This window comes from Sinohyriopsis cumingii, chromosome 10 (assembly GCF_028554795.1).
Source record: "Sinohyriopsis cumingii isolate HCF-2022 chromosome 10, ASM2855479v2, whole genome shotgun sequence".
NCBI classification, from domain to species: domain Eukaryota; kingdom Metazoa; phylum Mollusca; class Bivalvia; order Unionida; family Unionidae; genus Sinohyriopsis; species Sinohyriopsis cumingii.
This window is the reverse complement of record NC_142970.1, coordinates 12,030,335-12,054,667: the sequence shown is the minus strand read 5'-3', so window position 1 is coordinate 12,054,667 and position 24,333 is coordinate 12,030,335. Positions and strand designations below refer to the sequence as shown.

General features: G+C 34.5%; 1 protein-coding gene across 1 annotated transcript; it reads left to right on the top strand.

Annotated features, from left to right (window-relative positions):
* Positions 1-633: 633 nt before the first annotated feature.
* LOC149789602 (uncharacterized) lies at positions 634-24,333 on the top strand. Its single transcript, XM_089973338.1, has 9 exons — positions 634-755; positions 3,295-3,384; positions 6,603-7,297; positions 9,397-9,718; positions 11,121-11,231; positions 11,999-12,199; positions 19,063-19,359; positions 20,670-20,876; positions 22,612-24,333. Exons 2-9 carry the CDS (start codon positions 3,306-3,308, stop codon positions 22,653-22,655), a joined length of 1,956 nt encoding a protein of 651 aa, XP_089829464.1. The 5' UTR covers positions 634-755; positions 3,295-3,305; the 3' UTR covers positions 22,656-24,333.

Sequence of the window (24,333 nt, the reverse complement as noted above, 5' to 3'; positions counted from 1 at the left end):
GAGGACTACGACGATGATGATGATGATGATGATGTGTATGTGTGTGTATGTGTGTTTGTGTTGTCATAGTAGTGTCGAGTAATTCTCTTTCAGTGACCATCCCACCAACATAAATGTCAAAATATCAAAAACGGGACATGTACGGTTAGGGGAAGCTGAGACTAACTGCCTTTGAAATACAACTTGCCATACAAAAGAACAAATATTACTGGTTTGGATCACTGCAGCCTCTTTTTGAAATAATTTTTTTAAGATAATTTATTCTAGGCTCTTAGGAAAACTGTTGTTTCACGGGGATTTACGCCGTTAGCTCAAAGTAGTCTTGTAAATCTTCCGATCATTCAGATTTTTGAAAATTACGTACGATAGCTTATATAAAAGTTGCTGGTGAGAAATGAAACTTTAATAGGTTTCGGATTATTTAAATTATGAAATATACTAGGCCGACAGGAAATGTAATAGCCTCGAGCTAGCGTACTTCCGAGAATTTTGTATATTGAGCTTACTTTTTTTAGGAAATAAATAGTCGGATCACACAGCTTTTCAGCTCACACGTCTAATTTTTATAACAGTTTATATAGGCAGACGCGCAATTGTTAAAAAATGTGGCCCTGTTTTAAGTTGATAAATACGGCAGCTTATACGTTTTAGGGGAAAATCAATTGAAGGTTACATACTATTTGCACCGTGTGTATCAAATAGTTTGATCCGAAAGCCGGGGTGTGTGTCTATGTAACAAGTCGATGAATTGACTGGTAAGTCGAACCCGTTTTTTGTTTCAAACAATTATGGTTTAATTTTCACTTTTTCAGGCATAAACAAAACACAAGTTTGTCATTTTCACGTAAACGATCCACTGCTTTCCAAAATTGATCACGCGACGCAAAAGTTTTAGATCCATCTCTGAAGTTCTCCAAGTTAGGTGCAGAACTCACAAGTATAAAAAGATGCCTGATATAAGTTTGAGAGAGGTCGAGTTTTAAAAAAACGTTGTTTATTTTATTTATTTGTTAGGCATAGCGAAACAAAATATAATGACTCAAAGTCATCAACGTGTCCACCTTTAAAGTTGTTTACATGTCTTCTAAATACTGCATAGGGAGAGGTGGTAGCTCAGTTGCTGTAGCGTTTGTTTCGTATTCCAAAGATTAAGTGTTGAATAGGCTCATAAGCCTGCCAGGGTCGGTTGCTTCGTTATATCTTTAGGAAAGGCATTTAGCTCCCATTTCATTTTCATGATATAGCTAGCAATGTATTAAAACGCTTTCGTAACTAGAACCACATTATATCGTTTGTCTGCACACAAAAAGCAGCTTCAGGAGATATTATTTCTACAAAACATATATCAAATTTTGACGTTTGAATCCGTTCCACTCCACGCAATTCAACATAGTTCCATATCACTTTTAAAATATTTCCTTTTAACTCATTTGAGTTTTAAATGCAAATCAACACAATGAATGTTACGCGATGAGTTCGGTAAACAACCATTCGTGGAAGGAAATTTCATGGAGTCCGACTCGGGTTGAGCTAGACAGGATACGAACCCACACCCCTCTAGTACGGCACACTGCCCGATGCAATACCCCAATTCACTGCAGATTGGGAAATGCAGATGCTCAGATGGCAGAGCATCGAAATCGAAATCCTGGTGCTGCGGGTTCGATACACGCATGAGTCAGCCCGGATTGGCTGCCATTATGCGTGTTGGGTTATGTGTTGGGTTACGCGTATACAGCTTTCATACGTTGCTATCATTTATGATTGGTCATTATGCGTATTAATTTAGATGCATACAGATTACATACGTTGCTAGCATTATGATAGGACATTATACGTATTAATTTAGATGTATACAGATTTTATACGTTTCTAGCATTATGATAAGACAGTATGCATTCTGGGTTTGATGCATGCAGCTCACATACTTTATTAGCAGTATGACTGGGCATTGTACGCGTATATATATATATATATATATATATATATATATATATATATATATATATATATATATATATATATATATATATATATATATACATATATATATATATATATATATATATATATATATATATATATATATATATATATACGATTTATTAACAAATAGAGATAAACAGTTTTAGTAATATTAGTATTATGTATAATACACGCTTATTAGAAGAAAAGAAAATAAATTACAAAAAAAAAAAAAAAAAAAAAAAAAAATTACAAAGACACATTCTACATGTTGGTGTTGTTTATTTTATAATATATATATATATATATATATATATATATATATATATATATATATATATATATATATACAGCTTTCATACTTTATTAGCAGTATGATTAGGATGATGCATGTTAGGTTAGATGCCTACGGCGTTCACATATTGCCAGCAATATTATTGGACAATATAGGTGGTAGGTTAGATGCATAGGGCTTTCATCCATCGTTATCAGTATGACTGGGCATTGTACGTGTATATGTCTTCAGCTTTCATACTTTGCCAGCAGTATGACTGGGCATTATACGTATTAAGTTATAAGCATACAGCTTTTTGTTCACTGCTAGTAGTAGGATTGGGCGCGATGCATGCTGAGTTAGATGCATGAAACTTTCATACCTTGCTAGCAGTATAATTGGGCATTATATGTATTCATTTGTATCGCACAGCTGTCATACGTTACCAGCAATATAATTGGGCATTATATGTATTCATTTGTACGAGTACAGGTGTTATACATTACCAGCAGCATGATTGGGCATTATATGCATTTATTTGTATCGTACATCTGTCATACATTACCAGCAGTATAATTGGGCATTATATGCGTTAATTTGTATGCGTTCAGCTGTCATACATTACCAGCAGTTTGAATGGGCATTATGCATATTAAGTTAGATGCATACAGCTTCATTACATTGCTAGCAGTATGTTGAGTTAGATGCATGTTAATCTGCAACACGTTGATCCAATGTATGACAATGATGATAATGATTATGAACTAATTAAAAATAGTAGACAATGAAGAGTTGAACGTGATAATCTATCGATACATCTATCTGTTAATATATCAGTTAAGTTTCATGGGAAATTATCACTAAGTTTGCAATATCGAAATTAAAGTAAATTACGTGTACAATTATGCAATATGAAACAGCTTAAAACATATTACACCCATAAATGTATCATATATGTAGGACAAAGTAATGATTTCATTATGTTTGCATTAATTATGGAAATAAAAACACAAATTTAGTTTTGAATTACTTATTGTTGTTTATTTTACATATAGGCATCAACAACATGGGATGTTCTGCATCAAGTAAACTCATCAATGAAGAAGGAAGTTCAAAATTGCCACCCACTTCGACACGTATATATGGTAAATCTGCACGCACTGTTTTAGTTTCTTTTTGATATACATATGTACATGTACGTACTGATAGGGGTCTGTCAGAACGCAGCTGTGATATTTTTGCGGGAATAGAACACTCAAAACCCACCAAAATCGGGAGAACAAGAGGTGTGGTTGTACCTTAAGTAAATGATTACGAACATTAAGTCCCTAACATAGCTCTTTCAATGTGTTTTATTTTTCGTTGATGAGCACTGGTCGTGTAACCTTTTAATCTTATCAGGTACCGTACCTGTCTTAGATACCGAATTATTCATGAAAACACATATTCATTACCTTGCGATCGAATCGATCAGTCCTTCCCTCGGCTTGACGTATCATACCACCGTTGTGTATAAAATGTATGTTCTAAGTAGTACAGACTGGTGCTTGAAAATAACATAAACTCGTTAATTCTCCAGGTAATATTGGTCCCAAGCGTGTGTCGGTTTAATATGACATTATCAGTGTTTGTTTGGTTATATAAGGATTCTCTGTAGAGAATGTAAGATTTTTCCAGCAAGGTACTTAGCAGATTCAAAATAAACTTCAAGTCACTACACATAATTAATCATGGCAGTGAATTATTTCAGGAGAAGCCCTTCAATGATATGTAAAAATATGCCTCTTCGAGTTCCTAATGTAGTCAGAACTTCAAAATGCGGTCCTTAACTAGATAACGAGTTCAGAAAGAATAACGATCACGTTGTCACCTCTGCTGATGAAAGATCACATCAAATAACCTGGGTGTAAAATTGTCGAAATAAGCAATATAATTTTGACCTTAACATAAATGGACGTTGTCAACTCTGTTAATACGTATCGACATCCGGGTCCAACTGTCACATTATAATCTAATAATCAATGTTTTAACATACATGTCTTTGAATATGAGATTCAGTGAGGATTCGCCGATTTTGTATTTGCTTAAACTTCATACAAAACAAAAACATCAACTTCCACAACTTTAATATCGCGCCCTGGTGAAGTCTGTTGTCGGTGGTTAGTATCATGGGCACAAATGGTCTTATTTAAATGAAGAGTAGATGGTACATTTCTAATTATTTCAGTACCATGTTGCACCAAATGATTAAAGATTTTGAATGAAATAAACGTTTCAATCTAGAACGAAAGCAACAGGTGATAGTCACCAGCTGATTCCGCGAGATGTTCACATCATACAGTCTCTATCTCTCTCTCTCTCTCCTTCACACACACACACACACACACACACACACACAGAGTCATATTAAGAAAGGTACAGGTATAGTCTACATTTATTCTCAGTAACAAAGAAATTATTGTGAAAACAAATTTCTTTGCAAAGCGACCAAACATAAACAAAAAAGAAAAGAAAAAGATTTAAAAAAAAAAACGAATTAATTGTATTAATAATAAATATTTCGTACAGATGGCGCAATGACGTCATTTCATGAAGGGGTTGGTTATGATGAATGGCACCTTGATACCATGGTGACCTGTCAAATCTGGTATGTCACATCGATAATTTAGTGTAGCGGTTTTGACAAGTTATATTACCGATACATTCTAAACACTTAACTACAGATATAGATATCAAAATCCAACTATATCGAAAGCAACCACTGGCAGCTTTATTTCTTGATTAAATGGCTATGAGGAATTGCAATGACGTTGCCTAAAACACCTTTTAGCGCCAACAGTTAAACACCTACTTTCAAATCGTTCTATCTTGGGTCGTATATATTTTAATCTGTTTGTGGCAGATGTAGTTGTTTTCTTAAATTTAAACGTGTCACCGGAGTTCTGTAAATTTGTTCTTTGTAAAACAATGGTACTTATTTTGATTCAAATCTTAGTCTAAACACAGTTATATAGTCACCATCAGCAGTGTAGTCTATTTACACCTTTCAATCTGCTTTGCATTGTTGAAATTTCACCATAATGTTTTCATTTGTATTGTGAGCATGGTCTCTTAAAATTTATAACTCCATTAGCATTCTAGGTGTTTCTTATATATTGAAACAGGCTGCGCAATGTAATTCCTTTTCTCGTGTGCGCCTAACGTACATTTAAGACCAATACATTTGATTGTACCATGACATACTTGCATCAATCAGACCGTTACCACATTGAAAACGGCAATTCCAGCCGGTATGTTCGTTATTGTTATCTGCCACAGAACTGACTTCGTCAGTAAACAAGTAGTTTTCAACATCACCAGCTCCATGCTAATATGAGAGCTGGCAAACAGCTAACACAACAAGCGTAGGCTATGTGAGGCTTTTGTGTAAATTTGGAACTATTTTATTTGTCGACGAAATCCTTTCAACCAGATGCAAACCCTAGACTGCCATATTTAGCTGGCTGTAGAAGATCTGTATCCTTTCCACGAGTTATTAATGACCACTTTGAAAGTGTAGTATTCAAGAATGCACAATGGTTTAGTAGTGAAAATTTGATCCTGAAAGTAAGGAAATATTTTGCGACATCCAGGTCCGGTGTAGGGTTAAAGCGAATTGAAGAATTGTGGTAAGGTGTTGTAATGCTGCCGCTTGTTTAGAACGAGAAAGTATTATATTTTGCTAACCGATTATTTAACATCAAGACATTAGTTTTCTGAAAAGATTTCACCTTTACTTCATATATAAATTGGCTTTTCTTGTACAAATACAATGATCCGCAATTTGCTGGGTTTTTTTTCTCTCATTTCCTTATTTGTTTGAATCGCTTTTATACAGTCTGTGAATGAAAATTGAGATAAGCATCACGTTGTCGTGATTTTCTGTAACATCAATTTGACCTTAAATACCTTCTTTTTAACTACCTGTTGTTTTCCATCTCTATTATATTCTAGAAAAGTGTAATGTTTCAAAACACAAAGGTTTCGTGCTTCTTAATACTGTTGAGTAACGATTGTAATACTGTACTTATCTTAATTACGTTTTCATATCATTCCACGCTGTAGAGAAATTCATTTAATTGGCCCCATGACGAAGGTAAGTAATGTTCATGTTCCTTCTTGGGATTTTCAATATCGTGCCAACTTTGTATATGTCATCTTGTCTGTTCGTAAAATTATCCAAAATTACCTCCTATATTTTGAAAATTTCCTCATTAAAAGTAAGGAAGGATGCCCTTTCTATTAATTTTATTTTTCGAAATTGTGACTTTTGAGATTTGATTTATTAAAATGTTAAATAAATGGACATTTATTTTACTTCTAGATAGCAACGTACAGGAGACATCACATTCATTGGTGGCTAGGTCATCCTTGAAAAAATCATCCAAATCTGAAAAAAAATATCGATCTCGAAAGAAACATGCGATGTCCCGCGACATACGTTACGACAAGTCAACAAGCTCAATTTGCACAACAAATGTGGAAAAGAGGGATACTATCGAAAGATTACAGAAGAAGAAAAATGAGAAAAAAGAATGGACCGTCAAAGAAATACAGTCACGCAAAGCTATTCTTTTTCGATTTTTGAATAATGAAATCAAATACATGCATTGTCTTCTAAGTTCAGATCAGGAAGGGGAAGAAAGGAAAGCAATTTTGCGACAACATTTTGAGTTTTTCTTCGCTTTTTATTATACTATAGAGAGAATTGGTCCATTGCCAGCTGCCGTTCTTAACAAATATCGGCGTGAGGCAGGTAAGCAGTTGTCAAGAACCAAATCTGTCGGTGTAATATGTAAAGTGGTAATAGATGAATGGAAAGAGTGTTCTAAAAGGCAAGGAACCAATGCAATAAAACCGCCTTCTCAAGTAATGCTGACAGCATTGTCGATCCTGTGGAATTTTTCGGACAGCAGTCCCGATGTCACGTATGATATTATCGGAGAACCCAAATTTCTCACCGCATTGAAAGAAATGCTGACATCGTATTTTCATGATCGCATTCAAGGGGAAGACATGGTAAATGATGCTTCTAATTTTCACGCAAAACTCGTATTAACTTAACGTAGAGTATATGTTATTATTATGTTATGCCATCTGTGTTAAAATATTACCTATGTAAATGAAAACATAGTTGGTACGCTATGAATAAATATAACAACCATATATGTTCACGTGCGAGCACGCAGTATGATTTTAATGTTTAGAACATATATATAGTAAAACATCTATTATTGAAATATCAATAGCTCGAATGATGGACATTATTAGCCAGAACGAGTGTATGTCTTAAAATTAGCTCTTTATTATTTGGCTATTAGTTTTGGAAGCTTATACAGGCAGTATAGTCTTAAAAATCTGTATTTGGAAAACAGTTCTAACCTATAACTTCATTTTCAGCACAGAAGACGAAATTGCTTCTTAAGGTTGTAATCCGACGTAATTCTGTCACAAGTTTCAGTACAATAAAGTGAATCGTTTTCTCCAAATGTCCTCTTTCACGGCCTCTTCAGCAGTTTGTAGTTTGTCCCTGACGTTTGTATCTCGAACCTGATATGTGTTTTAATAGTGAAGCAAGCGCAATATATGCACGTGATGTAATATATGTATATGATGTACTTACAGTATTGGATCTACTGGTACCGTTGCAGTGTGATAATATTATCATTGCAATGCAAACCTGTGTTGATGTAACCGGAAAGTTTCGCCGTTACATATATGAAGTTTACCATTGCAACTGGCGCCGCTACAAAAGGAGATTAAATTTGTGGCAACGATATACATGTATCGCTGCATCTGAGCTGACCATCAGTTTTATCACTATTCAAATACTGATTCTGTTGTCAAGATTTATTTAATTTAACATTTATGACGATACGAATTGCTATAATATTGGTAAAGTACCATAAAATCGAAACATTTTAATTTTAGAGTTGGGACGAAACAGATCTACGTATGGGGATATTACAATTTTAAAGCCCAAATATACGGGTGCAGCAACAATAAATATCATCATACCGATACTGAATATCTCACGAAGCCTTCGCTTCGCTGACAACACCACTTTCTGTTCAGCTCTAGTTTCTGCAATGATGGCTGCTTGTACAACGTATTAACACATCTTTAGAGTTTACAGCTTGCGTTGCGAAATTTAAATATCATATTGTAATTTACAATGTTTGTTCAAATCACATGAAAAGTGGAATAGTTGCTAATTCAGTACCTGGCAACACCGGAGGTCAATCATGCTTGGCAGGCAGTATTAATGTCAATCAAAGCCATTTTAACACTGCTTCCCATATGCCGTGGTTTCGTTGCTTTCACTTTATATATCAGTGACCGCCACCAATTTCATGTCTCGATTTCTCCTCTCTTCTTCTCAATGCTTTCGAAAAGAAGCTTTTTCATCTTCTGACGATAAACAAATCTTTGAAATTCTTTTCTTATTTTATTCTAAGATGGGTAATGTCAATGACATCTGCAAGTTCGGCAATGATGAATAAAAAATCAAAAAACATCGTTTGAAACATAGGATGCAATCTTTAGCGATGTTACTTTCCGCAAGGCATCATACAGGTCCCCAGATCTGCTATATTTGATTCTCTTAAGGCATATGCTGACTCAATGACTCTTTACCTTAATTTATCATCATGCTGACCTATAGAGGCCAGCGTGGTTGTTCAGTAGATAGAGTGGGTCTGGTAGTCCGTGTGTGTGAGCTTCCTCTATGTATTCTTAGGAAAGGCAATTATATTAATTTTCATCGATATATTATAGCCGTAATGTGTTACAAGTGTAATTAAAGCTAACCATCAACCCATGACGACCCGATAACACCTCGGAATGTTTAATGAATGGGTCAGCTTCATTCGGATGCATCGTCTATATAATTCATCTTCCATATAAACTTTTAGCTGGTGGAAAGTTAACGTAAATATGTAAATGCTTTAAGGAAGTGCTCAGTATACAATGCTACTGACAATGTGATTGTAAGGGATACCTATTGAATTTGTGAAATTTGCTAGATGCTTACGGCTTTTTCAGAGCCATAGAACTGAATTAGAAACAAACCCTTGCTACAGTGTGTTCTTTCGTTTCTTTTATTTTTCTTTCCACAGAATAAAGGTGAAAGCAAGCTGATAGGAATAAGTTTGTCAATTGTTCAAATTCTTTCAACCAGGGATGAAAATATTACTCCGCTTCGTAAACATGGATTCGTAGCAATTGTCAGTCCATATCTGGATTCTAAGAGAATGTTGGATCGTTTCAAGTCGCTTGCTATTCTGGCTAATATAATCGATGAAAACGAATGTGCGATTCTACAAGGAAAAGATGATTTACTGAAGATGTTCTTGCAAACATTAAAGACTGCACTGCAGACACCAAGTCATCGATGTTCGGTGGATTTAGAAGAATGGTCTGCATGGGAATGTACACTGAGTGAGTCCCGTTTCGAATAGTAATTGTTGTGTCTGGTGACAAATACATACCGAATTGTAAAATTTATATTTATTATCTATCTATCTATCTATCTATCTGTATGCAGAAGATTTCATATATTTTTTTCATAACCCATCCCAACCCATCCACTCCCATCAAAATAGAAATATACAGTTATCAGTAAGTAGATTATTAGAAAAATAATTAATTTTTTCAGAATATTCACATTCACCCGAAAGGTTAAATATGCAAATACTCAAGGAACAAAATTAAGGGATCACTTCCAGAATTGATACCATTAACCATTTAAATCTTTCTTATGACAGGAATATCATAAAAGAGCTTGGAATGAAAACACAAGGAAATACTGCCAATTCAGATTGGTCACAACATCAATATTTACCGCACTAATGGAACACAACTTACTGAAGCAGCGATTGGTTGTGAACATGCCCTAGTCTGAGCAGAAACCAGATACGAATCAGATCCAATGCAATGACTTAACATAGCAGATCCCAATATATTTATAGTAGAAACCACTCCCGAGGTAAACGCCACCCCAAATAGTGACATGGGGTCGTAAATCAAGATCTGTTTTAAATAATGTGCAATATTCAGCTATATTAGAATGTACTGAGTTTGGTCACAAGATAATTAAAATTAATATTGTAGTCACTTTTTTATCTTTGCAAATGGACCCTAAGGACAGGGAACATGTTGCAAGAAATCTCGCAGAGGCTTATGCATGGTTAATATAATTTGACAGTGTTCTTAACTTACGGCAGCGCGTCAGGAAAGGGACAAACAGACAGAGCTATCAGAATATCAAATAGGCGTGTATTTGCCTCAGCGATAAAATATTTCATTTTGACCTAAACAGAAAGATAGATTTAACGCTTTTATTTAGAATTTATATATATACAGCAATTTATATGCTAACAAATCAATCATTTTTCAGTTATTGAACGAAATATCCTCACTTTCTTGAAAAAGGATACGAGAAATTAGCTAAGTTTCAAAATATTAATATCGTAAAATTTAACGTTGGGTATAATTTCAGATATAATCACCAGTTTGTAAAACCAATAGCATGTGTCCAAAATAAAAAATAGCTAGATACTTACGTTGAATATCCTTTACACCTTAATCTGAAAACAAAACGTCAGAGTAAAAAGCTTTCTCCACTCAAAATACCGCGACTAGACAGCCTAGTGGGCGGCAAGATTCACCACAGGTCGTCAGTTTAACGCTAAACATGTCAGCTATTGGAGCATTTTCTTTTAACCTGTATTAATTCAAACATCATGCTTTTGATACACATATCACCCGTGATTTTGAAACTAAATTAAATATCAATTTCCCTCAATAATAACCAATAACAAGTGAAGTATTTTTATTGCAGCAATCCAACACCTGGCAAGAAATCATGCCAATAAGAAACTTCTTGTTGAGATGGGCTGCCTTTCTCATTTAGTTGAACTGGCAAAGATTGGAATAGTTGAGGAGACAAGAGGTAAATTAACCTTTTCACGATATTCTGCTTACATTTTTTACAGTTGTTTACTCTTCTTGTTACTTTACCTAAATGTAAATTTGATCATCTATAGGACAACTGATAAATGAAGAGGTACAGTCGTTCTATCAAAACTTGAAGAGAATGTTTCTTTTTCTTCATCACGATGAGAAAATAAATAGCATTTAATAATAATGGCAGATGAAAAAGGTACCACAAAACTATACAGACTTGGGTCACGTGACTTGGTGTGCACGTAGACCGTGAAAATCTAGGAGGAGATGGACTTTCCACATTACACAGTGACATATATATTTCAAAGATGAAAGGTAGAAATGTTTTAATATGGAAAAAATGAACCAATACTAATCACGATGGAGAAATAGGCTTATTGCTTCATATATGTCTTCAACATTCCTACAAAAGGTCTAACACTGAACATATTGGGGCTTAAAGTCTATATAAACATCCTGATATGACTAAAATGTCTAGCCTATGTGCACAACCATCTTTATACATTATTTACATGTACATGGCTCTATGTCGCGCCTTCGTTTATAAGAAGACGACTTAGACACTGGGTAGAGCATTCTAATACAGCTAGGATGTCTCAATGCTGAGTTTCTAATCTCTTCGTTAAATCTTCAGTTGCATAGTCATTTCATGTTTATTATCTATCTATCTATCTATCTATCTATCTATCTAAACTTTAAAACATATGTTATAATTGATCCTTATATAGTTTATTAATCTGAATCTAAATACAGTGGCGTTGGGAGCCCTTTGGCTTCTTGCCTTTGACAAGGACAACCGGAAGAAGATACTGCAGGAGGAAGAACTGAATATTGTTGACATTCTCTTAAATCTTAAGAAAACATCGAAGGACAAAGAAAGCAAGGATAGGGCTGATGAGACGTTGTGGCTACTTCGTGAAGAGCTGAAGAGGAATGAGAAATACAAAAATAAAGGTATCATTACCGTTAAACATCCTTGAAAACTCATTGTTTATACAATAAATCACAGTTTCATAATTACTGTCTCCTAAACGTTTAGAAACAAATGAACCAGTATGAAATGCTGCAGTCAAGCCAGCCTCAAGCAGGAAGTAATAACAATGGTACAGTATGTTAACTGAGGTTTATTTCTTCAATGAGGTCGTGTAAAAGAGCTTGGAAAATCCTGGCTGTATGAGATCAGTCCTGCTAAACACTGAGAATGCACTCAAAGGTGTGCAAAGACAAACGAAAACGCACAAACACGCGCGCGCACACACACACACACACACACACAGAAGACATGTAATCTATATTTAGTTTCGCATAGCATTGTTAAATCGAGGATATACCATGAGATGTATAAATGTTTCATTAAAAGTTGACGAGGCTTGCCGAGTTTCCTTTAAATGAAACATTTATACAACGAGTGGTATATTGTTGATACAGCATGCATATTGTACAGTTATGTTATTTATATCGCATACAATTACATATACTTACCCTTTGAACGGTTATTAAGATATACTACAAGCAGCTGTGTATTTACCGAGAGAATAAACTCTTCACATCTCCTTGTGTGTCCGCTATAAAATGTAGTTCTTTGCCTTTTGTGACTATTCACAATCATCTTTGCATATTGATAAGTTGATTGTTTTCTTTTTAATTTCTATTTTTCTTCACATCACATCACATATCACACATGAACGCTTAGCCATTCACGTACCGACGCATGGAAATTAACGTGGAATAGAAACTAAGCGAAATGACGAACCAACAAGAGGTAATAAAATATTTTAATATATTTACATTTGATCTATGTCAGTACTTTGTTATAGTAACAGTCATACTAACCATAACCTCTCTCTCTCTCTCTCTCTCTCTCTCTCTCGTCGCTTTGACTATAAAACTCTCTCCATCCTTCTCTCCCCCATCTCGCTCTCCCTCATCCTTTGGTCGGTTTGACTTATATTTTACCATCATTCATACGGCCAGAGACATCATGGGATGACACGAAGGAAAATTATATACGCTCCTCATGCCATAGATTTTAGTCTGTATCTGGTTTCGATGGTCCAGAGAGAGAGAGAGAGAGAGAGAGAGAGAGAGAGAGAAAGAGAGAGCGATACGGTTTTGACAATTTTCATATCTAATTAATAATAATCGATTTTTAGAACATTATTGTATGTTTAAGAAACAACAACAACAAAACATTAAAAACATCACAGCATGTGTACCATATAACCGAGATATGTACCGTATAATGTCAACATGATTTGCAACTTTGTATCATTGATAAACAATGTAGATAGATCCAAAGGAAAGTACGACGAAACATATTATCTTAGGTTATTTGGTGTATTTATATTTCAAGGTTTTAATCCAGCCCAAATTCCTCTTTCCTCTCACTCCACTTTTCTGCGTAATTTGTCAGTTATGCATGAGATGGGTGGGGGAACAGAAAGCAGAAGACATTGTGATGAAAATGTGTACCATATTAAATTCATTTAGAAAACGGTGATTATTAATACTGTTATCGTTATTTTTATACGTCACTAACGATGTATGTGTGGAAATTGATCATTGATCTAGAATCAACTGCAAACGGTCGCGAGAATGTCTATATATGCGTGTCATTGCGCCATGAGCGGATCGCAATTTGATATACCAATATTTTTGGTATATCAAATTGCTTTATGCCAACACTTTACATGCCATGGTATATATATATATATATATATATATATATATATATATATATATATATATATATATATATATATATATATATATATATATATATAGATAGATAGATAGATAGATAAATAGATAGATAGATAAGAAGAAGTGTTCGTTTCTACACAACACATACGAAATCATGTATATAAATGCAGTCATGAATAACAGGAACAGGAACAGGAACAGGAAATTATAGCATTGCTAAGAAATAGGCTTAGCTGACAGTCCGCAGGATAAGAAGGGATCCTTAAAGAGATAACGAGTACATGAGACTATATCAGAACTTCCATCGAATCGGAAAATCCGTTTAAAATCTTTCAATGACTTCTTCTGACGATTCATACACCGTACTCAAAATACCAAGTCTGGATAAGAAGCCCAACCAGCATAAAGACGTCGTACTCAGCAAACCACAACATATTAGACTCATCTTCTAAACACGATATCGCGTATGTCATCAACATATTAGACTCATCTTCTAAACACGATATCGCGTATGTCATCAACATATTACACTCATCTTCTAAACACGATATCGCGTATGTCATCGACATATTAGACTCATCTTCTAAACACGATATCGCGTATGTCATCAACATATTTCGTAAAGCAGCGCCTAGATTTGAAAAAGTTGCAAATGACAAAATGCTTGTATTAGTTATGAACACAATATAAGAGTTGCAAATGACTACAATGCTTGTATTAGTTATGAACACAATATAAGAGTTGCAAATGACTACAATGCTTGTATTAGTTATGATCACAATTTAAGAGTTGCAAATGACTACAATGCTTGTATTAGTTATGAACACAATTTAAGAGTTGCTTAAACTTGTTTCTACAGACCTTAGGAAAATAAAATTCAAACTTGGCTGCTTTTCATATGCTGGTCTCATTTAAATAAATGACAAACCTTTTCATAAACAGTATTAAAAAAAAAAAACGTTTTCTTATTTAAAAATCAAATATCCAAATACGCCACCATGGTGTTATAAATATGAAATTAAGGAATATAATATTTAAAATCTGAACAGAAATAAAATAGAAAAACTCCAGGCCCCGTATGAAAAATATAACAATTTAATCAATTGAATATATGGAAGCAAATTGAACATATTTGAATGATTCTCGTCTTCTTAGAAATATAGTTACAAAATATATGTCATTTTATTCGCCGTTCTGTTGAACTGATAGAACAAATTTCATTATATAGCCTAGTGACTGATAGGTTTCAAATTGCCGGCCTGTACGCGTCACCAGGTGCATCAGGTCTTTTCTAAATCACTCTTAGCGATAAACTCTTCACATCTCCTTGTGTGTCCGCTATAAAATGTAGTTCTTTGCCTTTTGTGACTATTCACAATCATCTTTGCATATTGATAAGTTGATTGTTTTCATAGATCGGCATTTTCTCTTGCATCTCCGGGTCACGAAGTGTCTTGGTAGCAACCTGTGCTCTTTCCACTGTGAGCTACAGTATGGAGCTATTTCCTTCAAAATAAAAATATAGTATACAACCTAAATAGGTGTTAGATATTTCTTCTCCTAAGATCTAGCAATATTCTCACGCTTCTGATTCAGATATCGTCTATTGATATTAGACAGAACCAGCTCGCATTTAATAAACACTCCCTATTAATTGTGATTTTATGTCTTTCTAGCTGCTCTTGCCATCCAAACTGAGGTCATGACATAATAAAACTTCTCAGATACTATTAAAGCCCAGCTATGGTTAAAAATTACCGGCAGAGCTAAGCCAATCGGCACACATTCCTTAATTCTCGTTTGAAGATAATTTAAAACTTAATTACATACGAAACAATGGCCTTCATACCTTTTCCTAACTACGATACTTTGTTAATTAGCGATTCATTGACATACATTTTCAGGTATAGAAAAATATATCCTCATCATAAATTATACAAATAATTTAAAACATTGCTTACATATTCACACAATTTGTATCAGAAGAAATACAATTTCTTGCAATACAGGAATCATATAACATGAACGATTATTTTCTGGAACATACAAACAAACTTACATCAATGAACACATTGTATGTAATTGAAAATACCCTTGCCTTTTTGAGTCCTCGCTCGCACATAATCAGAGAATTCCCTTTGTCTCTTCTCTTGAAACGGGGCTCTAAAATTCCATATCCACCGTCCCTTGCACGTTTTATTCAACCAGACAAATTGCTTATCAAATTTCCTCGTAGTCCCTCAGACGTTCCCTCGGCAAAAAACTTGGACTGGCTGATATAAGCGAGGGAGATAACGTTGGAAACCCAAATCTGAATTCCGTCTGAGAACGGCTCCCCCTTGATTAATTTTTCCAATCAAAATTACTTCTATTTCTGCCATAAATTTTAACACTCCCCTCGAAGTAATGATAATTATCTCTAGACCGCCTGAATTAATAACTATTCTGGAAAATATTACATTATGACGCCTGTTTCAAATCGCCCACAACGTCTTAACGTTTTCACTGGTTTGTCTCAACTCATTCTCATTTACTCCATTTGACCTTGCGCTAACACTGCACTCTATCAGCTCAAACAGTTGCCAGCGCGAGTCCTGATTAAAATCCAATTCATACCCAAAGCAGAACATATTCCATCCCTCGCAGTCAACAACTCACGGCGGGTCTAATCCATACGTCAAGCCTCATGTTTACGTGTCACGCTGACCAGTACGTAAAGCACTGTAACATTATTCTACAGAACCTAATCTACAGAATTTACGCACCATTGCAATTATATATATATATATATATATATATATATATATATATATATATATATATATATATATATATATATATATATATATATATATATATATATATATATATAGTGCATTTTTCGCTTACTTAGTGTGCATTTCATTCATTAAATAAAGATACGTTTTGAAAATTGACTCTGTTGCTTCTGTCGCCCTGAATTTAACTGCTCATGGACAGACTCCGTAGTACCGAGTCTGAGGCGTTCAAATCTTGGTTCTGGTTTAGACTGCTGTGGTTTCTCTTCGTGGGCATCTCTGTGTCAGTTGCTGTGTGGCGACTGTAGCAACAAAGACATACAAACGTGCAGAAGTCCTCCAAATGTAAACAAAGATCAGCACGACACAAACACACAAATACATTAAAAAATAAATTAAACAGAAAGATACAAATGTCATTGTTTATCATGTTATGCCATTGTATATTTTCGAGACTCTGTGTGATTTTGCATGCAGAAAGTCCCGCAAAGGTGAATAAATACACGCAAACACAAGCATAACAAACATAATCGAAGAAAGACATTACATAATAAATTCACTGGAATGATAGCAAAGTCCTTGTGTCATGTTGCCTGTCTTTGTACGCATTTGTGTATGCCTTTGGGTGTCTTTGCATATCCTTGTGTCGTTGTATGTCTTAGCGTAACGTTGTAGGTCTTTGCATGATATAGCAGTTTTTATTCTGATCAGTGTTGACAAGTGATTGTTGCTTGATCGACATGACCTTTTTGTCACATTTGACTTTACCAAACTCTTCCGGTATCAACTAACAAGAGGGCTGCTGAGCATTTGTTTGACAGTGTATGTGTGTGGATTTTTAACGTAGCTTTAACAATTGTTCAGTCATATTGCTACGATGTCTGCAATGTGACATTTTATAGTGATGTCTAACACAGTGGCATTATGCCACAGACATATAGCATGATGTCCCATCCAGTCACATTATCCTGACACCAGGTCGACCAGTCCTAACACTAACCTCTTAATGCTGAGCGCCAAGCGAGGCAGATGTTAGTACCAATTTTATAAGTCTTTGGTATGACTCGGACGGGGATCTAACCCACGACCTCCCGCATCCGAGGCGAACGCTCTAACCACTATGCCACCCTGACGCTCCTGTTTGATATTATATATTAAAATGGACGAGACGGATGAAATCCTAAGAAATCACTAAATTTAAACAAGAAAAGACAAGCATGTTAACAGTTTGTGTAAATACAATATATTCTTGATTTTAATTGTACCACATATAAGCATACTGGGCATTTTGACCAGCATGATCAAGTTTTGATACAAGTATGTTGAAAGCAAGAATATTTTTCATACAAATGCAACAGTTATTTCTTAAATACAAAGACAATGTTATACTATATACGAAGTATTGGACATACAAGTGAGCACTATTTTCTGGAATAACTTGAGAAGCAACTGAGCAGAGATGAAAACTGTTATAGAAGCATATACTGCACGGGACTATGTAAAACATCGTTGTTTTTTTTTTTTTGTTTTTTTTTGTCGTGTTTCGTGCAGTAATAAAATGATTATCTTTTTGCAAATGCTTGCATAATGTATCAAATATTTATGATTTGAACTTTTGATTCAATCTTCAGTAATGTGATACGCATGATCTAACGTACACAATGTCCTGTTTATAACTTAGTTGGCGTCTCCTTGCGCGCCTGAAATACACTGTATTCTTGTATTGAACTTTGAAATCCTGCTATTTCCTTATCTTTCGCAAGTACTAGTTTATACTGTTTCGGGATTCAGGTTCCATGTTTTTAAATGTGCACACATATCGTCTAGTGGGGATAAAAGATCATATAAATACTTAAGAAGATGATTGCTTAATCCTTGGTGTAGCCTGGGATCAAGTTGGAACAACATATAGACAAATGGTCATCAGTAGTTTTTTTAAATACTTTTTCTTTATGACTAGATTTGGACGTAATGACAAGGATATAGCTGCAAATTTACTGTGTATCTTTAGCTAAGGAAATTCTATTGAAAACGAACGCAGCCAAATAATTACCTGCAACATTAATCGTTTCCCAAATGTGCATATCTTCCATTTCCGATTATGCATTTTTTGAAGATTTATTTCTCTGCAAATGAGGTCATGACCGTTTCTATTTGAATTCATGCTGAGAAGTTGTAGTCAATTAGAAAGGATATAGCACAATTACCTATTTTTTTCCAGAGCCACTTAAGTGTCATATCCATTCTGTCAACAGTTTATACGTAACAGTAGACTCCGGAAGCATGTTGAAAAACTACTGTATGTACATATCGTTTCATCTGCTTTCCCGTTTCTAGTCAATTTCTATTTGAACCGGAACAAAGTTCAATCTGATGTCAAAGGAGGGTTTACCACTGGTGCAACTGGCACGAGGGATAAGAAGGGACACATCATGATCAGTTGCGACAGGAATCATGGGAATGAGCTGATAAAGATCAAAGATAAACTCAAGGAAAATGGATATTCTGTTTGGATGGACATTGACGACATGTTTGGCTCCGTCACTCAAACCATGGCTGAGGCTGTAGAATTCGCAGATGTAGTTCTAATCTGCACATCGAAGACGTATAAAAGCAGTGTACATTGCAAACACGGTAATGTGTGAACAACCATTGTTTTAACGCTTACGGTTAAACAAATCACTTACTTACCCAGCCTTATGCTCGCTACGATTTGTATCTAAAACAGGCCCTAGTTTCCCCGAACATTCTTGAAGTTTAAATCGATTAAGTTTTGTATACAAATGAAATAAGTATAAAACAAGACATGGTACTGAAATTCAGACCCTTGCAAAGATAGTCATAATTGCATAAATAGTACTTGAGGTAAACCATATACGACACTCGATCCTCTACAAACGCTCGTCTTTATTAATTTGATCCGGATTGTGTGTGTTGTTGTGTGATCTAATGTGGCCTGCACGAACGAGACTAAAACTTGGGCAATCACTATTAGGAATGGAGTAATATAATTTGAGCTCCAGCTAAGACGTATTACAAACTAACCCGGTGATTACTATCAGAAAAACGTTACAAGAAACGATACATTGTTCTGACAAGGATAGATTAATGCATCCACTATTTGCAAACAGGGCATATTGATTTGACACTGAGTCAGCCCATCCGTAAGTATTTATTCCGTAGTTCATACCTGCATCCAAAGAAATAGATTTGAAGTTTCCGGAAACATAGTTTAGCACTGAGAACAAAATACGGCCATCGAAAATAAATACTTATATAGACGATCTAATTAACTCCATTAAATCAAATTGTACTCATGTATATGGTTTCTGAAATAAGATATTTGTTTTAAATTAGACAAAACCGCACGAATGTATAATAAAATTGATTTGTGAAATTTCATTTAGAAGTAGAAGACCCGAAGAGAGTTCCACGACTTACATAAATATTTAAAATATTTTACACATTTATGATGCCTTTAAACATTGCATTTATGGTATATTGTTTGAGTATATGTGTTTTACAGACACAAAACTAGTCTTATATCTCATGACAAACTGAATGGATATATAACCGTAAACAGTGTTAAAACGTTGGTTTTATCTAGTCGAAGGAAAATATTAGAAACTAAAGCATACTAAGGTGCCTTGCATTCATTAAAAGTCCACTACACAGGCGAAATGCCTTAGTAAGTTTCGCATTTATATATTTATTCGAAGGTGGCAGTGAGTCGCACCGAGACGACCTCTGGTGTTTAAAGGGGAGATAATAACCGTGTAATGGCCTATAATTTCATGACTTGCATGCTATTCTATGTAGTTTATTCGAAACAAGAGTCTGTTTCAGCATGGGCGTACATTTTATTGTGTGGTGGTTAGTTTTCATCTCAACTTAAGACTGTGCCTTGTATACGTATCATTAAAATGCAAACTTGTGTATTTCAGAAGCCGACTACGCGTACCAACTGCGAAAGAAGATAGTGCCACTTAAAATGGAAGCAGACTATGTACCGAATGGATGGTTGGGATTAATTGTAGCAGGGAAGACAATGTATGACTTCAGTGGAAAGTCCGCATTTGAAAATAAATTCAAGGATCTTCTCAAAGAATTAACATCCCAGTTTCAAGAGGCAGTGTCTAAGACTAAAAAATGTAACCAACGTTCGAATATCAATAAGAAATCATCGTCTTTAGTACTCTCTCTCTCTCTCTCTCTCTCTCTGAACATATATGCATACTATAGACACATATTTAGCACATAACGAAAAATATTTTAGCAAAACATTGTGACCACGAACTGGCTGTTGTTTCTGTCATGATTTTCGAGACCATGTTCTTAATTGTTCTCTTTTTCATTATTGCCTAGAGGACCACATACATGAATGATTTTCCAACATATCTACTTTTCGTCACAGTTGTGGATAAACAACCCGATAACCCAGAGATGAACGTTTCATTACAGAAATTACAGCACTAAACCTCGGAAATCCCTAATCTAAACATGTCATTTTGTTATAAATATTTTTGATAGTTGGATTGTATGGAATGGAATGAATTACATGAAATTAATACAAATGTAAAGTTTCAGCTCCAGATATTACGAAATATGGAACATATTCACCAAGTGCGGTAGTAGTTTACAATTGCATCCAGAACGTGTGGCTTTTTCGTCTGAGCTGGGTTTAACTTGTATTGGATTAACATAGTAGGAAAAATATTGGATAATTTAGAAGTGTCTTTCTGTCGTTGTATTCTTGTCATTTATAGTATCCCGTCATTTCCAAGACTCTCAAGTAATGAATTGAGCTTTTTCCACTGTTGCATCTGCATGCTAATACCAATGTCGAAAATCAGGTGGCGTAAAATGTGTGCAATAAAGCTAGGATCCTGATGGCAATCCATGGCTTACCTTAATATCAATCCCTCAAGATAAAACGATGTTTATGAACGAGTGGCTCAACAGATATTCCCCAACCGCTTTTCGTTTTAAGCATATTTATGTACCATGAGATCAAAGGGAAACTATGATATTCATGTATTAAACAACAACCAGCACGTTCAACAAACTACACACGAAACTGTTGCTTAAAAAAGATCGAATATTCAGTAAATGCTTTTTACCTAAATACGAAAGACAAATAGACACGCACAGATGTGAATTTACCTGTAACTAATTTTGTATTTAATCTGTTGCCAATATTCAATTACAATTCCATAAAAATATACCACTGTCTTGAATAACATATAACTTATTTCTTTTGATCTCTGCTGATATAATTATTTAAGAATGAACCGTTAACATTATTGAAATTCGGAACAGTTCTTAAATGTTGCATGCATAAACAGCGTGCTATGGCACAGTCGGAATCTCCTAAAGCCGATTTGAATAATACAGGGTTATTCATTCGGAACATTATGAGGTATTTCTTTTTTCCCATATTTTATTTTTATTTTTTAGAAGCCTTAAACCGAGGCACTAGTACATACGACTCAGAAGAGATGGCAGGGCATTTATCACAATAAGCTCAGCCAATACGTATTTTGTGATGATTTCATCGAAATATTTTTCTAAATGTTGGAGACAAAAATCAGAAACGCTTGTACGTTAAATAGACTTTTGGATTGCACACATACTTTGTTTCATAATTTGCATACAATACACATTTCATCATTTAATGGGGATGTAGTTATTGCAACACAACTAATATTTAGTGTTATCAGACTGTTGTTTATATGTAAACACCTGATACCATATTGTATACGCAATGCACACGAAATAATCATTAGGTATATATATATATATATATATATATATATATATATATATATATATATATATATATATATATATAAGTACTAATGAAGTTTTTACTTAATTTTTCCACAGCACAAGGACACTGGCGATGCGACTGCTATATCAATTCCGACTAGTTCTTTTGCTTGTCCCGGTCCCCAGACATCTGTAGCAGACATGAGGAAATGGCAACGAAAGAAAGTGAACAATTGATTCCATAAAAAACATTTCCAAGTGAGATAAACACTCTACACCATTATAAGGTCCTTATTTGATATTTCGTATGTCATAGACTCTGTGCACTGTTTGGTAACGTAAATAATGACAAGTCATCTTCACTATTAATATTTACAAACGTATAAAAGCAATAAAGAATACAATCAAATAATCAAATGAAAGTAAAACCAACATAACTTCCTTGCTATCAGAAATTGTTTGACCCTCTTATAAAATGCACTGAAAATTAAAATGGTATGATTATTTTACTAAGACCTTTTATGGATCATAATTTCAAGGGGTTTTGTTTCGATAACACCATTTGTTTTGTCCATCATTTCACGCACCGCTCGCTACATGAACGATCATGAGTCTTGATCGATGCATTCATCTTGGAAGTTATAACTAAGCATCGGCAAATGTAGCTCATTGTGACGTCTATTTTACGCTCAAGAGATAAAATCCGCTGCTTGCCAGTAGGACCATTTCTCTTATGCTATTGTATACACGATCAAGAAGCGGTAAATCCTACTATGCGACCAAATAGATCACAGTGACTTCCATTTAACACTCTTGATAATAAGTAAAAGTTTAGAATTTAGCAGGTTTCGTTGGTACTTTAATTCCATTTATGCTCCCATTTAGAAGACGACTTCATCTTCCCGGAACCACACGCTGAAAGGACGTGTATTTAGGTAAAATGAAGCTTCATGACTGGCTGATCATACTTAGACAGGATCGTAGGATAACTTAATCACGAAAGCAAAGATGTTGTAATTGAAAATAATTTTCAGTGTATTATAACTTGCTCTGTCTTAATTAAAAGAAGAAAAAAAAAATATTAAAAAAAAGAGGAAAGTGAAAACAACAAAAAGAAGAAAGACAAAAACGGTTCTCACCTTCATCTTTGTAATTTAATTTAAATATAGAACACTTTAGAAAGCTTAATTAGTGAGGCGGTAAAGGTTAAGGGGAATGTGATGGAAAATATGTAAAATCTTCCACGTTAGTATTAATACTGTTCTATACACATGAATTTAATAATATATTTGCTTATTATTAATATTTTAATTTACCTCAAGTTATGAAAATATTTAATGAACATCAGTTTACCATGAAAGCTCATTTCTGAAGTACCGTATGAAAACTTTGTCTCTAATTTGGGTCGATGGGCTGTATTACAAGAAATTATTAATTTATTAATAGCAGTAGTATTAGTAGTAGTGCATCTTTCAAACATCTTCCTTTTGAATACAAATGCTTTCGAATCCTTATATTTTGGAGAAGAAATTTGATCCGGGATGTAAAGCTTCAAGCTAAATAAATTTGCTATCCTCCAGCTGAAGTAATATGAAACACTCCTTGCAATGATCTCAGTCTATAGCGCTGTAGTGCTGCTATATTGCATCCAAATATATTCCACTTATTCATAGACAATTGGTAACTTTCTAACCATACACTGATTTTTGTTTTATTTTGATGTTCTTCTTTACCTTACATCTCTTCATTATTTTGGAAGTTTTGATGATCTGTATTAAATTAGTATTGTGTTACGTGTGCCCATCCTTTTATGTGTATGTTTGTTATTTCCCAACGCCA

What these genes read in the sequence shown, in the direction of transcription:
- LOC149789602 (XM_089973338.1), top strand. Translation starts at nt 3,306, where the DNA reads ATGGGATGTTCTGCATCAAGTAAACTCATCAATGAAGAAGGAAGTTCA. An exon ending in CACTTCGACACGTATATATG is followed by an intron (nt 3,385 to 6,602) that starts GTAAATCTGCAC and finishes TTTTACTTCTAG; the next exon opens with ATAGCAACGTACAGGAGACA. An exon ending in CAGTGTACATTGCAAACACG is followed by an intron (nt 19,360 to 20,669) that starts GTAATGTGTGAA and finishes TGTGTATTTCAG; the next exon opens with AAGCCGACTACGCGTACCAA.